Here is a 12,333-nt window from a genome sequence, read left to right on the forward strand (position 1 = left end):
TTAAGTAGAACTTATGCACCAGGGCTGAAAAACAAGGCAAAACGAGTCCGGGGCCTACAAGTGTTGGTGGATGAGTAGTTCAACAAACACAATGCTTCTGTAGCCCTGAACGGACATCAAAACCAGAAGAATGTTTTGCTTTGTGTTTTGGCAGCCCTCGGTGAGCCAACATGCATGGTTAGTGGATTACATTCAACTTGATAGGTCATGTTTTGGGCTGGCTAAGTTTACGCCATTTGATTATCTACTAGCAAAGTTTAACAGTGTGAAAGTTTCATCTAGGATTATCATAACTTCCAGAAGCAATCCATCACCGTGCTTAATCAAGCCAATGGCAAAATGCCAGCCACTTAAAATGGCTCTGGATTGCATCATTAATCATTTCCTTACAAAACATACGTCTGCCCACCTGGAATCTCAGGCTGGAGTTCCCTCATGGCTTTAAATTTCTGGCACAGTCTAAATGGTGAAAGAATATTTAAATGCACTGAATGCCCTTTTAGGGGGTAAAAATGATTTTTTGTTTTCAAAAACAAACTCTTCCAATGCAAGTTATGTAATATGGACTATTTTCCTCAGACTGGAAGAGGATGGCCCAGTCCCTGAAAGTAAGTGCATACTGAGGCTTTAAGGCATATTATTTATCCATGTAAATACATATTTTGGTATACACATTCTTAAGTGCACACAGTTGTGTGGGGTAGATGGGTATTTTGGTCAGCATAATGTAGAGCACTGATTTAAAAATGTGCAAAAGAAGAAGAAAGCTTTAGAAGTGGTCATTTCAACATTTCTGTATCTGAAACAATGCAATGATAAACAACAGTGAAGAGCACAGAAAGCTATCTACTTCAATTGAATTCTGAATAGTTATTTTCCCAGTTAATCTTGTTAAAGACAACAACACCATTCATATTAGATATATTGAGATATCCCTAGATTCAACCAGCATCACTACCTACAACACAGTAATTGCAACCTTCTATATGTTAATCTGGCAACAACACAATTTTAGTTCAGTGTCCTGGTTTATCAAACAGATTGTCACAACCTTAACTATTCAACACGTGGAACAATTTATGCATAATTAAGTCCTTCATTGTATCACTTGGAGCTAATCCATTTATTTTCATATATTGCCATGACTGGGAGGAATGTAATTGTGGCTGATTAAAAGTATGAACAGCAATGCTATCAATCAGGTGAGCACAGATTATCATGTAAGAAACAGAAGAAAGCGAACATACCCCACAGTTTAAGGACTAATAAAATCTGTAAAATGTTATTGTATTTTCGACAACCAACACAATCCACATCAAGTCCCAATAAATCCCATATTGTACAATGATCGTATAGAAAAGGATTACCAGAGAAATATGGAATTTTCATTAAGGAGCAATCCTACAAAACAGACACACATGTGCTATTTTCAACAACAACAATGGTCAGGACTACTCTGTGCAAACCTGTATACATGTTTCTATCTTGACAGGATTATACCCCCATCTGACCATGTTTTCAAGGAGAGCCTCTCTAGGCCTAATCCGTAAAGTATTTACTGCGAGACAGTCCTTGTATCACTGTAAACACTTAACAGGATTACACCTCTGCTTTGTACATAGGATCATCCTCTTGAACAAACAGGGAGAGGTTCGCACAAAGTTTTCTTCTATAAACATGGGCTTATGCATTGAGGAAAAAAAATCACACCCATCCATTGCAAGTGGAAATTCAGAGGCCAGGAGGAATGTTGGGCAAATGGGTTCCAGCCCCTATTGTCGCAGAATTTCCACACCAAAGAAGAGCACTACTCTTTTTTTGTCAGATATTTTCACGTTCCATAATCATAGTAAAAATAAAATATCACCCTGTTTTGCTGCAGGAATCATCAGACTCCACGTGCTGGGGGAAGATTCTAAAGGCAATTAACTTGAGTATACAATTAGGATGAGTAAAGGAATTAAGAACTCTTGGTATATGGGAGAAGTGATGCTGGATCCTCTTTTGGTTTTGACACATCAACTTCCTTTCTCTTTAAGAGAGGACAGGCAGAGATTATACTTTCTGCAGCACCACACTGTCAAACTGTCCAATGCATCCTAGAACTTTAAAGCTGCAATACAAGGGAGAATGGAGAGGGGCTTTAGACATTCAAACTTTCGGGAAGAACAGCATGTACAAGTCATCCGTGTTTCCTGTTATTTGTGTACCTTTGTTAACATTCAATAGGGGGCAGATAAATGAAGTCCCCTACTCAAAGCCTGCAGGGCAAAAAACACCTACTGTATTGCCAAATTACTTGTGCTCCCTGCTACACCAGCAAGTTGGAATGTCTGGTCCCACCAAATATTAGGTTGTTACACCAGAACTAGTCAAGCTTTCCTATTTTTGAAAAACAGCAAATGCACGACATCAATAGATCCATAGCAGGTGATATGTAAAGAAAATATTTTATGCCTGAATACACGCTATATAATGACAATATATTGTCCTATCATAGTGCACTTCATCTTGCTAGCAGCCATCTTCTAGTTAGACTGGTTTCCTTTCCTAATGTATTGGTATGTTGTTTGTGAAGATGAGAACCAAGGAGATAGAGAAATGCATAATGTAGATGTTATATAAAGGGTGCTTGTGTGCTGATTGGGTTGATGCCCTCACTTGCAACAAGAGCTTTGAAAACAAGCTCGGTGGACGTTATGTGCAAAAGACAACATTTTGTGATAGTGAGATTAGAATGCTCAAAGACTTGCACTTGGCACATCTTAAACCCTGTCTCCTCTATCTTTTATAGAATTAAGAAAGGGTGACATAATTACTTAATAGGCTACGTGTCCTTATTTTGAAGTCACAGTTAAATTTGTTCTTGAGAACTTGATGCCTATGCAAACCCATTTTGAGATACAAGAGCTCACCTTATATCCTCACTAGTTACTCTGTTGCACTTTGCTGCGCAGTTCTTTGCAACTTCAATTAAACAGACAAGCTGTTATCTCTCATGCTGAACCAGGGAAAACATATACATCCGCAGTCAAGCAGCAAGGAACAATTTCTCAGTGTTTGTTCTTGTGGAAAAAACAGGCTAAATCCAAAGAAAAGCTTTTGCCGGTGCTTTTCTTATTTCATATAAGATTACCATTTGGATGAAGATGTCCTCCATTTTTTCAGGTGCCATTTTTTCCTTTGTTAATCTACCGGTGTATGTGTCTACTGGCTGCTGTACTACCAGCCTGAAATATTTTTCTTCCATTCCTTTAGGTTCCCCCCCCCCCCGCCCTCTTTCTTATAATGGCGCTTTTACAGAAGGGTTGAACATATTCTGGAGGGCACATTTCTTCCTAAATCAAACAGGAAGTGACCAGAATCACTATTGTAGTTTTTAAAAATGTTTTCTTTTTCCCTTTTGTCTGAAACAAACATTTGTGGGGCACACCTTGTTTTAGAAAAAAAATTGAGGTATTATTCTCCCATTTTTGGAGGGAAGTTTTTAAAAACTCAGTGTGGATTATGTTTTCTTTTGGGGGCTTCAGGAATAACAGAAATAGCCTAGGCAGGGTATTCACAGTACTTTTACAACCATGGGAATACATGTTGCTTACTAGATTCGCTTCAGTAACTTTTAAGTTATTTTCAGCAATAATTTGGCCTGAAGGGGAATTTGTAATGGCATACAAGTTTAGAAAACCATGACGTATTAAAAGAAGCATAGAATGTTTTAGTGTCAGCAAACATATGTGTCATGCAACATCTCATAATTGCGTGTGGGGACTAAGATAGACAGTACAGTTAACATGTCATTAGAAGAAGAGTGCCTTTAAGAAGAAAAGACACATGCTTGCCTCAAGATACATTTGGCAAAGTAGCCTGATTTTAGCATGCCTTTGTTTGCATGTCTGATATCTCAGGCACCTAACTGTGAAAGATTTATGAACCTGGAAGGACAACACTGTGAGAGAATATATTTTTCTTAACACGTGATCTCAGTGAGGAGGAAACAGCTGTCTTACTGCTCAATGTGTGTGTTTACAGGATATTTTAAACATTCTTTCTCTAAAGTGAAGGGTGAGTTCATTTGAATTTCTCCACATTCCTCCCCTTAATACTGTGTGGCATAATAATGATGGAGCACAACAGTTACAGGAATCATCCCCACAACAGGTAGGAATATGGCTTACACGAGACAAAGAGCCACAGCAGGCATTTGAGAAATTATTTGAACCATATTTTGGGTATAAGACAAAACAATGGGCTATTGTTTATGTGGATTGATTTGGGGAGAAGATGTCGAAATTGTTGGGTATATTAACCAAGCAGAAATGGTTGAATGATTGCTGTTATTCATAAGGGCATGTTTTAGGAACCTGTATGTGATGGACATTTTGACCCTTGTTAAAATTTTTGTACATAAGCATTATTTTCTCTAAGTGAGCTAAATTGGTACAGTAGAAATTCAACAAGAAGAACGATACTGATATGTAAAATTGGTCACTAATTATAAAAAGTACACAAAAACAAAGGGGTGGTTAAGGAATGGTCATTTCCTCCATAACCTTTTAGAAGTTCTGAACTTTGAATGATCAAAGCAAAGATGTTACATTCACAAAGAAGTCTCTGAGAGTTATCTCCTGTTTTTGTACATTTGGAACATGTGCTGCAAGTACCTTCCATTCACTTTGTCTGCTGTGCTGAGTGTTTGGAGTAGTTCCTTTACCCACTGGTGGTATTTATTTTACAGCCAATAGCACCTTTATCCTTAAGAAGAGATTTGGTACTCTTCAGCGTAGCATCTACCAAAATATATATATACATATCTATCTCCCATATGTTAGAGAGGAAGAGAAAAGCAGTATCTTATGAAGGCACACCCATGCTGAACTGACAAGGAAATCAAAACCAAAGCATAACTGCACAGTGCAGTCATAGTACAAAGCTCATTCTTGAAATCTGAGTATCATGCTAGAAGAAAATCTAGATATGTGTTCTATTTCTGAAGAAATGATTTGAAGGCATATTATTTAGCATTTTTGTAAAAAAAAGATTCTGTGTCAATGTAGATAGAATCTTATTTAAAGAGGGAAATGAATGCTTGTATTGCAGCCTTAAAGATCATGTTTTTTTTAAACTGCAATCTTGGGTTCTTTTTATGTAAACTACAGTCTGCAAATCAACAGACCATGACTGAATGCTTTTGAAAAGTTATAGATTACAAACATGAACTCACAATTAATATCCTCTAAAAGTATTTTCAGAGTTTTCACGTCTTGGAAAAGAAAAAGAAAAAAGACAATGTGTACTTCTTCACAAGGTAATGCAGCTAATAAAAAAAGAGAGTAGAATTAAAGTATTTACATAATGAGCAATTCTACAGAAGGCGATCATCCCCATATAAGCACTGCTGATTATATCCCACGCCGCTTTTTAACAAACTCTACCAGATTGGATCCAGTCATCAGCACTTTCAAAGAATCCTTATAAGCATTCAATGGTTCTTTACATTTATTGTAGAATGATGTTCTTCAGGTACAGTATGCTGGTGTAAGAGGACAGTGTCAAGACAAGGTACCAGCAGGACAATAGAACTTCTGCGCCCCCGGTGATTCCAAGTTGGTTCGTACTTGGAGCTGGAAAGAGAGAAAGAATACAGGTTAGATGCTGTTGCTTCATCAATCCCATGTCATTTTTCTTTTTCTAAAAAGCACATTCTAAACTAGGATGATTCTGCCCTTAATTTCAAAAGTAGCAACCAGCAGTAAAACTGAGAAGGAAAAAAAAGTAAATGCATAGGAAAAAGTGTACTTCTACATTGCTGACATTGTCCTGCTACGAGCTGCTCTAGCAAGATTTCATGGCCTGAGTAGTTATTTTAAGGGTCAGTTTACACGTCACATTTCTAATAAAGGAGCAGTGTGTTTTGTTTCCCCTCTTTCTATTCTCGAGTTCTGGGGAGAGTGTAGATTATTTTCTGTCCATAGCCTCTTCGGGCTGATAAGGCAATGCCACTCTTAGAAGCACCACCTGAGAAAAGGAATCTTCTGCTACTTCCAATCACTGATCAGAAACAGCAGGGATTCTTCTGGGGCTGGATCTGGACCCTCTATGGATAAGATTGGTCTGTGGGCCATATTCTCCCTTGCACTTTATTTTTTTCTATGGAAGGAGCACATCCAAGGACATCTCTGAAATAGAGATTAATGTCTTAATTCTTTGTTACGACAAAAATAGACCTACCTATAGGTCTTTTTCTACATATCTATCCCTTCAGCTGGAATAAGTTCTTCCCTTCCTGGTTTTGCTGGACATAAACTGGCTGCATTATTACAGCATATATCTCCCAAGTGCAAGATTTTGTTTAAAACAACAACCATCACACGCAAACCAACCAAAATATTTAAGGGAGCAAAGTCACAGTATGGAACAAACAACTGCAATTACTATAGAGGGATGTTAATTTCTTTCAAGTAAATCAAACACTGCAAGTGCTTTGCTCAGAAGAGCCAAGTCTACAGATATGCTCAGTCTGCTGTGTTACTCCTCCATAAAGCTGCCATGTTGCTCCGATGTGGCTACTTCCTGCCTGCTTCTTGTGTACAGTATTTAGCTTTTAAAAGCCAAATCAACTGTTGCAGGGACTGCTGACCATCTTCTATGTTCCCATTGCTCAGGGGGTTGTCGGAACTCATACAATTCCATGTGTGAGGTCCATGATCAAACTTTAGTACATTCTCCAATCAACTTCAACTTGACTTTGTAAGCCAGGCTTCAGAGTTTTCAAAGAGACAGTTGCTTGGGAGTAGGAAAGAATGTATAATAATAATAATAATAATAATAATAATAATAATAATAATAATAATAATAATAATAATAATAATAATAAGAAGAAGAAGAAGAAGAAGAAGAAGAAGAAGAAGAAGAAGAAGAAGAAGAAGAAGAAGAAGAAGAAGAAGAAGAAGAAGAAGAAGAAGAAGAAGAAGAAGTCTGCAGCTGTTTGGGCATTGACAGATTGAGAACCTGACCATAGATACTTTGTTTGTCGCTTTGGCTAGTTGCTGTTCAGCTGCATATCTGGTACTTCTTACATAGGTATATGGTGGCGTATGCCACAAGAAATTAGATTATCCTACAGGGTGCTGGCATGATTCTTCTTCTTTTCTTTTTTGTTCTGGGGTTCAGGAAGAAAGGGAGAGGGAAGGGAGATGGGAAGGAGAGTGAGTCTTTTTCTCTGATGATGCTGTCATCAGATGGGACACTTTGTGGACAAAAATATCCTGTGTATTTTTATCCCTTAGTTTATGAATTATATCTTGTGTAGAATGAATTTAACATGCTTTGTCACATTTATCAGGATCTGGTCATGTTCCTCAAGGGTGGGAGCTACTATAATCAAGTTGTCTGCTATTTTGGGGACCCCCTACGATTTCTCCAAATGTCTCGTAATTCTTTTGTTGGAACAATTCACTCTTTGACTTAATTCGGAAAGGTAGAATGAGACATTTATATCTGCCCCATGTTGGGTTGAAAATACATAGGTCAGCAGGCTTCCCTGTCTAATCCAATTTGCCAAATCCCTCTTCCACATCCAGGATCATAAAGATGTTTTTACCAGCCAGTCAGTGCTGAACATCTGCTGCCATTGGAATGGAGCAATGTTGTCTAGGTGCAACTCTATTAAGTATTCTGGGATACAAATAAATCTGCAGCTTGCCATCTCTCTCTTAGTGATGGCCATGCTGTTAAGCCATGGGGTAGACACAGAAAACCTGGCTATGATACCTTCTTCCTCTAAGCTTCCGTGAAATTTTTAGTCTATGCACCACTGAAAATGGCACTTTTTGGGATTCATTTCTGACAAGGTATGACTGCCAGTTCTGTGAATAAATGCTGCATACCAAGGAATTCCCCAGTGCTCCTGGGAATTGCACAATTCCTTCTGCTTCTGCTTGCCATGGCTTGTGCTAATTCTTTGGATTTGGAGTAGATGTGTCCAGGCAGCCTGGCATGAAACGTTTTGGTACATCATGTGGTGCTGAAAACTGAAGACCAGTTTTGTATCTGCCAACAGTTGCTATTTAAAGTGTCGTTCCCTTCACTATCTGTGTGAAGATTCATCCTCCTCATCAGTATGACATTCCCACCATCTTGAACTCACCAGTCTTGTCTGATTTTGGTTGCCAAGCATGGTCAAACGGATTAGTCCTTAGATGGGAGAACTACCAGGGATTTATTATTTATTTAAAATATTTTTATCCCACCTTTCTCCTTAAACAGAACCCAAGGCAGCTTACATCATTAAAAAAAGATCATATGTAAAAGCTAAAAATAGTAGGTATACAAATACAGTGGTGCCTCGCAAGACTATTACCTCGAAGGACGAAAAACCCGCAAGATGATTGGTTTTAGCGGTTCCTATGGTTCCTCACAAGATGGTTTTCTCTATGACCATGCTTCGCAAGATGGGGTTTTTTTTGAGACTGATGCTTCGCAAAATGAATAAATTTCATTTTTTGCAAGACAGCTATTTTTGCGGAATGAATTAAAATCATCTTGCAAGGCACCACTGTATTTAAAATAATAACAGTAAGAAAGTCAATACAAAACACATTTAAAACAACAGAGCACAACCATTCATTAAAAAAACCCTCACAGATCACCTGCTATTAAGGGAAAGCCTGCCTGAATAGAAAGATCTTTTCCAACTTGCAGGACAGCAAAGATGGAGCCAGCCTGGCTGTTTGTGGGAGGGAATTCCAAAGTCTGGGAGCAGCAACAGAGAAGGCCCTCTCCCGTGTTCCACCAAACACACCTGTGAGGGTAGCGGGACTGAGAGAAAGATCCTTAAAGCCTGGGCAGGCTCAAAGAAGGAGATGCCGTCTTTTAGATAGCCTGGACCCAAGCCCTTTAGGGCTTTATAGGTTAAGACCAGTCCTCTCAAGAAATGGGTGCAGCTGTCACACTAGTTTTAACTGTGCAAAGGCACATTCATGGCTACCACTGAAACCTGAGCATCCAGGCTCTGAAATGAATCCAGAAACACTCCTAAGCTGCACACCTGTGTTTCCAGAGGAAGGGCAGTCTCATCCTGCACAGGCTACAACCCTATTCCTTGATCTGCTTTTTGACTGACCAGGAGCACCTGTATCTTAAGTTTCAGTTTATTTGCTTTCATCCAGTCCATTAGTGATTTAGAACCAAAACAGCTTCCTTGGATTTAGATGGGAGATAGAGTTGATAGATAGAGATGAGAGATAGAGTTGGGTACAGTTAGAAAATCATTTCTGGATATAATTAAGAAATAATCATATCAGAAGCCCTGGATAGCTGCTGCCAGTCAGAATTGACAATATAAGGCTAGATGAACCAACATTCTGGCTCAGGATAAGGCATCTTCCTGTGTCCCATTTTGCAGCCACCGCACTCAAATGAGGGTAAGTCAGAAGCAACTTGACAGCATATAACAATAACAAGACATTGTACTGCAACATCTGATTTTTGGGCAATCTGATACTCAAGATGATATACAGCCAAAACATCACTCGTACCCTTAGCTTGCAATCTGAATTTTAACAACTGGCCTATTTTGACCACCTGCTGACATAGCACGATGTGTCTGAGAAAGCACATTTTCCCCATCCAGTTCAGCCTTGGATTTGCTGGGAAAAGAGTTGTCCTGTACACAGAATAAAATTGGCATATTTTTACCTGCTCAACTCCAAAAAAGGCAGAACAGACCCTGAGTGGGCATCTTTTGCTGTCATGTACTCAAGAGGCTATTTGTGGAAACATGTCACACAGTAGTGTTGCTTCTGTCCTTTCCTTGTTTCATTGGCTGGATAGCTCAGTGGTATAGGTATCTGGCTGTGTTGTATGAGATCCCCATTATGAACATAGTGTCTGCATATGCAACATCAGCTGTACAATCTCTAACGGTTGTATATAAGTTTCAAAAATCTATGCTGTGTTCCAAAAATTAAGTACTTTGTGTATACTGTACAACATTTCTTTTCTGGTAAGGCTCAGGTTGCCTATGGTTCAGGCTACTTCATCTTAAAGATTAGTAGAAGCTGATTCTTCACAGGTAAATTGACCAAGACAGTTACTTTTGATGGCTACACGACTAAGCAGATGTTCTCTATTAAAGGCTGAGTCTGGAATCTTCAGACCCTTTGTGGGAGCCTAAGGTCCTGGATTGGATTGGCCCATGAATTCTTCTGGGAAAGAAGAAGTATAAACAGCCTTCTTGCTCCAACTGACTATACTTCAACAACACAGTCTTTCTGAATTCTGGTTATTCCAAGGGCATTCTGTCAACCTGACCTATCATCCTGTGGTTGCCCTTTGGCCTGGTATACTGGTTTGTGGCTCAGTCCTTAATTTATTCCCATAAACTTCTGGTTCCCATCTCCTGGCTCAAAAGCTCAGTCTTAAAAATAACCATAACTCAGATTTGTAAGATCATATTGAAGCAACCATGAATTACAGAAAGTGAGTTGCTAATTGAGCAAGACATTTTTTAATCAAGAAGGACTGCTGGATATTTCAGTGGCTTAGGTATCTGACTGTGGAGCCAAAGGTTGGAAGTTCAGTTTCCAACTGTGCCTCCTTGATGGGCTGGACCCAATGATTCATAAGGTCCCTTCCAGCTCTGCAGTTCTAAGATTATGATGATGATAAATGTCTAAAAGTATAGCATCATCACTGCAGCCTCTGGATTTTTCTTTTAAAAATCTGCTTTAAAAAAAGGAAAAATGCTGCAGGACAGGTATTTAATTCCATTGACCCCACTGCTTCTAAAGCAGAAATGTTGCTTGTTTTATACGTAGTTGTAGTGGCAATTTAGAAAACTGGTTTATCTTTTTAAATAAATAACCCTTTTTAAGTGGTCTTAATTTGGGATTTCTGCAGTTGGAATAAGCCTACAGATATCATGCTACTGAGAATATAATGGTCGGCACAAGGTAGAAGAACACCCTCTTGTACTTTAATCATATTGGCCCAGAGGAACACCAGAGAGTTAGAATGTAGGGAATTTACTCCAAGCAAGTAGGCAAGACAAACATCAGTCTTTATAAGGAGACTACATGCAGAAACATTTAATGGCCATTCCCCTATCCAGATAGGGGACGTGGTGGCACTGCAGGCTAAACCACAGAAGCCTTTGTATGCTGCAGGGTCAGAAGACCAGCAGTCGTAAGATCGAATCCACCCGACGGAGAAAGCTCCCGTCGCTTTGTCCCAGCTCCTCACCAACCTAGCAGTTCGAAAGCATGTAAATGCAAGTAGATAAATAGGTACCATCTCGGTGGGAAGGTAAACAGTGTTCCGTGTCTAAGTCGCACTGGCCATGTGACAACGGAAACTGTCTTCGGACAAACGCTGGCTCTACGGCTTGGAAATGGGGATGAGCACTGCCCCCTAGAGACGAACACGACTGACTAAATGTCAAGGGGAACCTTTACCTTACCTATCCAGATGGCAGTGCGATCATCAAGATTTAAATAATAACTGAGAAGATGATGGACTCTTCAGAGAGGAGATGTCACCAGATCCTCCTTGGTTACATTTAACATTCAACTGGCATACTAATGATTAACCTGCACTAGGGTACTGAGCCTGTGCTATTGAAACTGAATAAGTAAAGAAGAGTCACTGCATTCCATGTTGTCATGGATTTTGGCTGTCTTGAAGTCATTGAGGCACCATGATCAGGACGTTGGCAGCAACATGCAATTTCATGCCTCCAGCTAAGAATGAGGTATGAGCTCTTCTCCATCATGAACATCCAGAAAGCACGGAATGACTGGCTAATTGTTAAGAAAGTTGGCACAGGCTTCAAATTAGCAAGCATCAGCTCCTGGTTTATTCCGGTTTGCTTTGTTTTATTGTTTCATGGCTTTATTGTTTTACTTCGTGCAAAAAAAAATCCTTGCAAATATGGGGACCAATTTGAGAGTGCATTGAGACCTCACAGGTGAGGAGAGAAATAGTGGGATTCTTCATTCTTAGCTATGAGAATTAGACAAGTGGGAATTTGCATCCCTGCTTAAATCCCAATGCACAACCACAACTATAAAGACAACAAGGGATATTGGATATATTCCCATCTTCCATAGAATCAATAGTGGTGACATGGACCGGTCTCTGTGCACAGGTTGGTGCACCTCCCAAACGGCCAGTTCCTTAGCATGTGCGATGCTTAGCTAATCATCTGAGCATATAAGGTAATGTTTTTGAGAAAACAATAATATTAAATAAATTCCACTGCAACTTCAGAAGCAAAATCCATATGTGTCTTTTTCACAGTCATGGTTTTAAGGTAGTGTTGGTCAGTTTTGGCAG

The 12,333-nt window shown here is 39.3% G+C and overlaps 1 protein-coding gene across 3 annotated transcripts in view; it reads right to left on the minus strand.

The window, feature by feature from the left end:
• Positions 1-1,099: 1,099 nt before the first annotated feature.
• NEGR1 (neuronal growth regulator 1) overlaps positions 1,100-12,333 on the minus strand; it is a 600,158-nt gene continuing 588,924 nt past the window's right edge. For 2 of the 3 annotated variants that reach the window (XM_020795256.3, XM_078392980.1), the window contains one exon: positions 3,590-5,621. In XM_020795256.3, the coding sequence (XP_020650915.1) occupies positions 5,497-5,621 (125 nt within the window). In that variant the 3' untranslated portion in view covers positions 3,590-5,496. Of the gene's footprint in view, positions 5,622-12,333 lie in introns of all 3 variants that reach the window. The other variant, XM_020795257.3, reaches the window with a different exon arrangement.

The sequence above is a fragment of the Pogona vitticeps genome, chromosome 4 (genome assembly GCF_051106095.1).
Source record: "Pogona vitticeps strain Pit_001003342236 chromosome 4, PviZW2.1, whole genome shotgun sequence".
Classification (NCBI taxonomy): domain Eukaryota; kingdom Metazoa; phylum Chordata; class Lepidosauria; order Squamata; family Agamidae; genus Pogona; species Pogona vitticeps.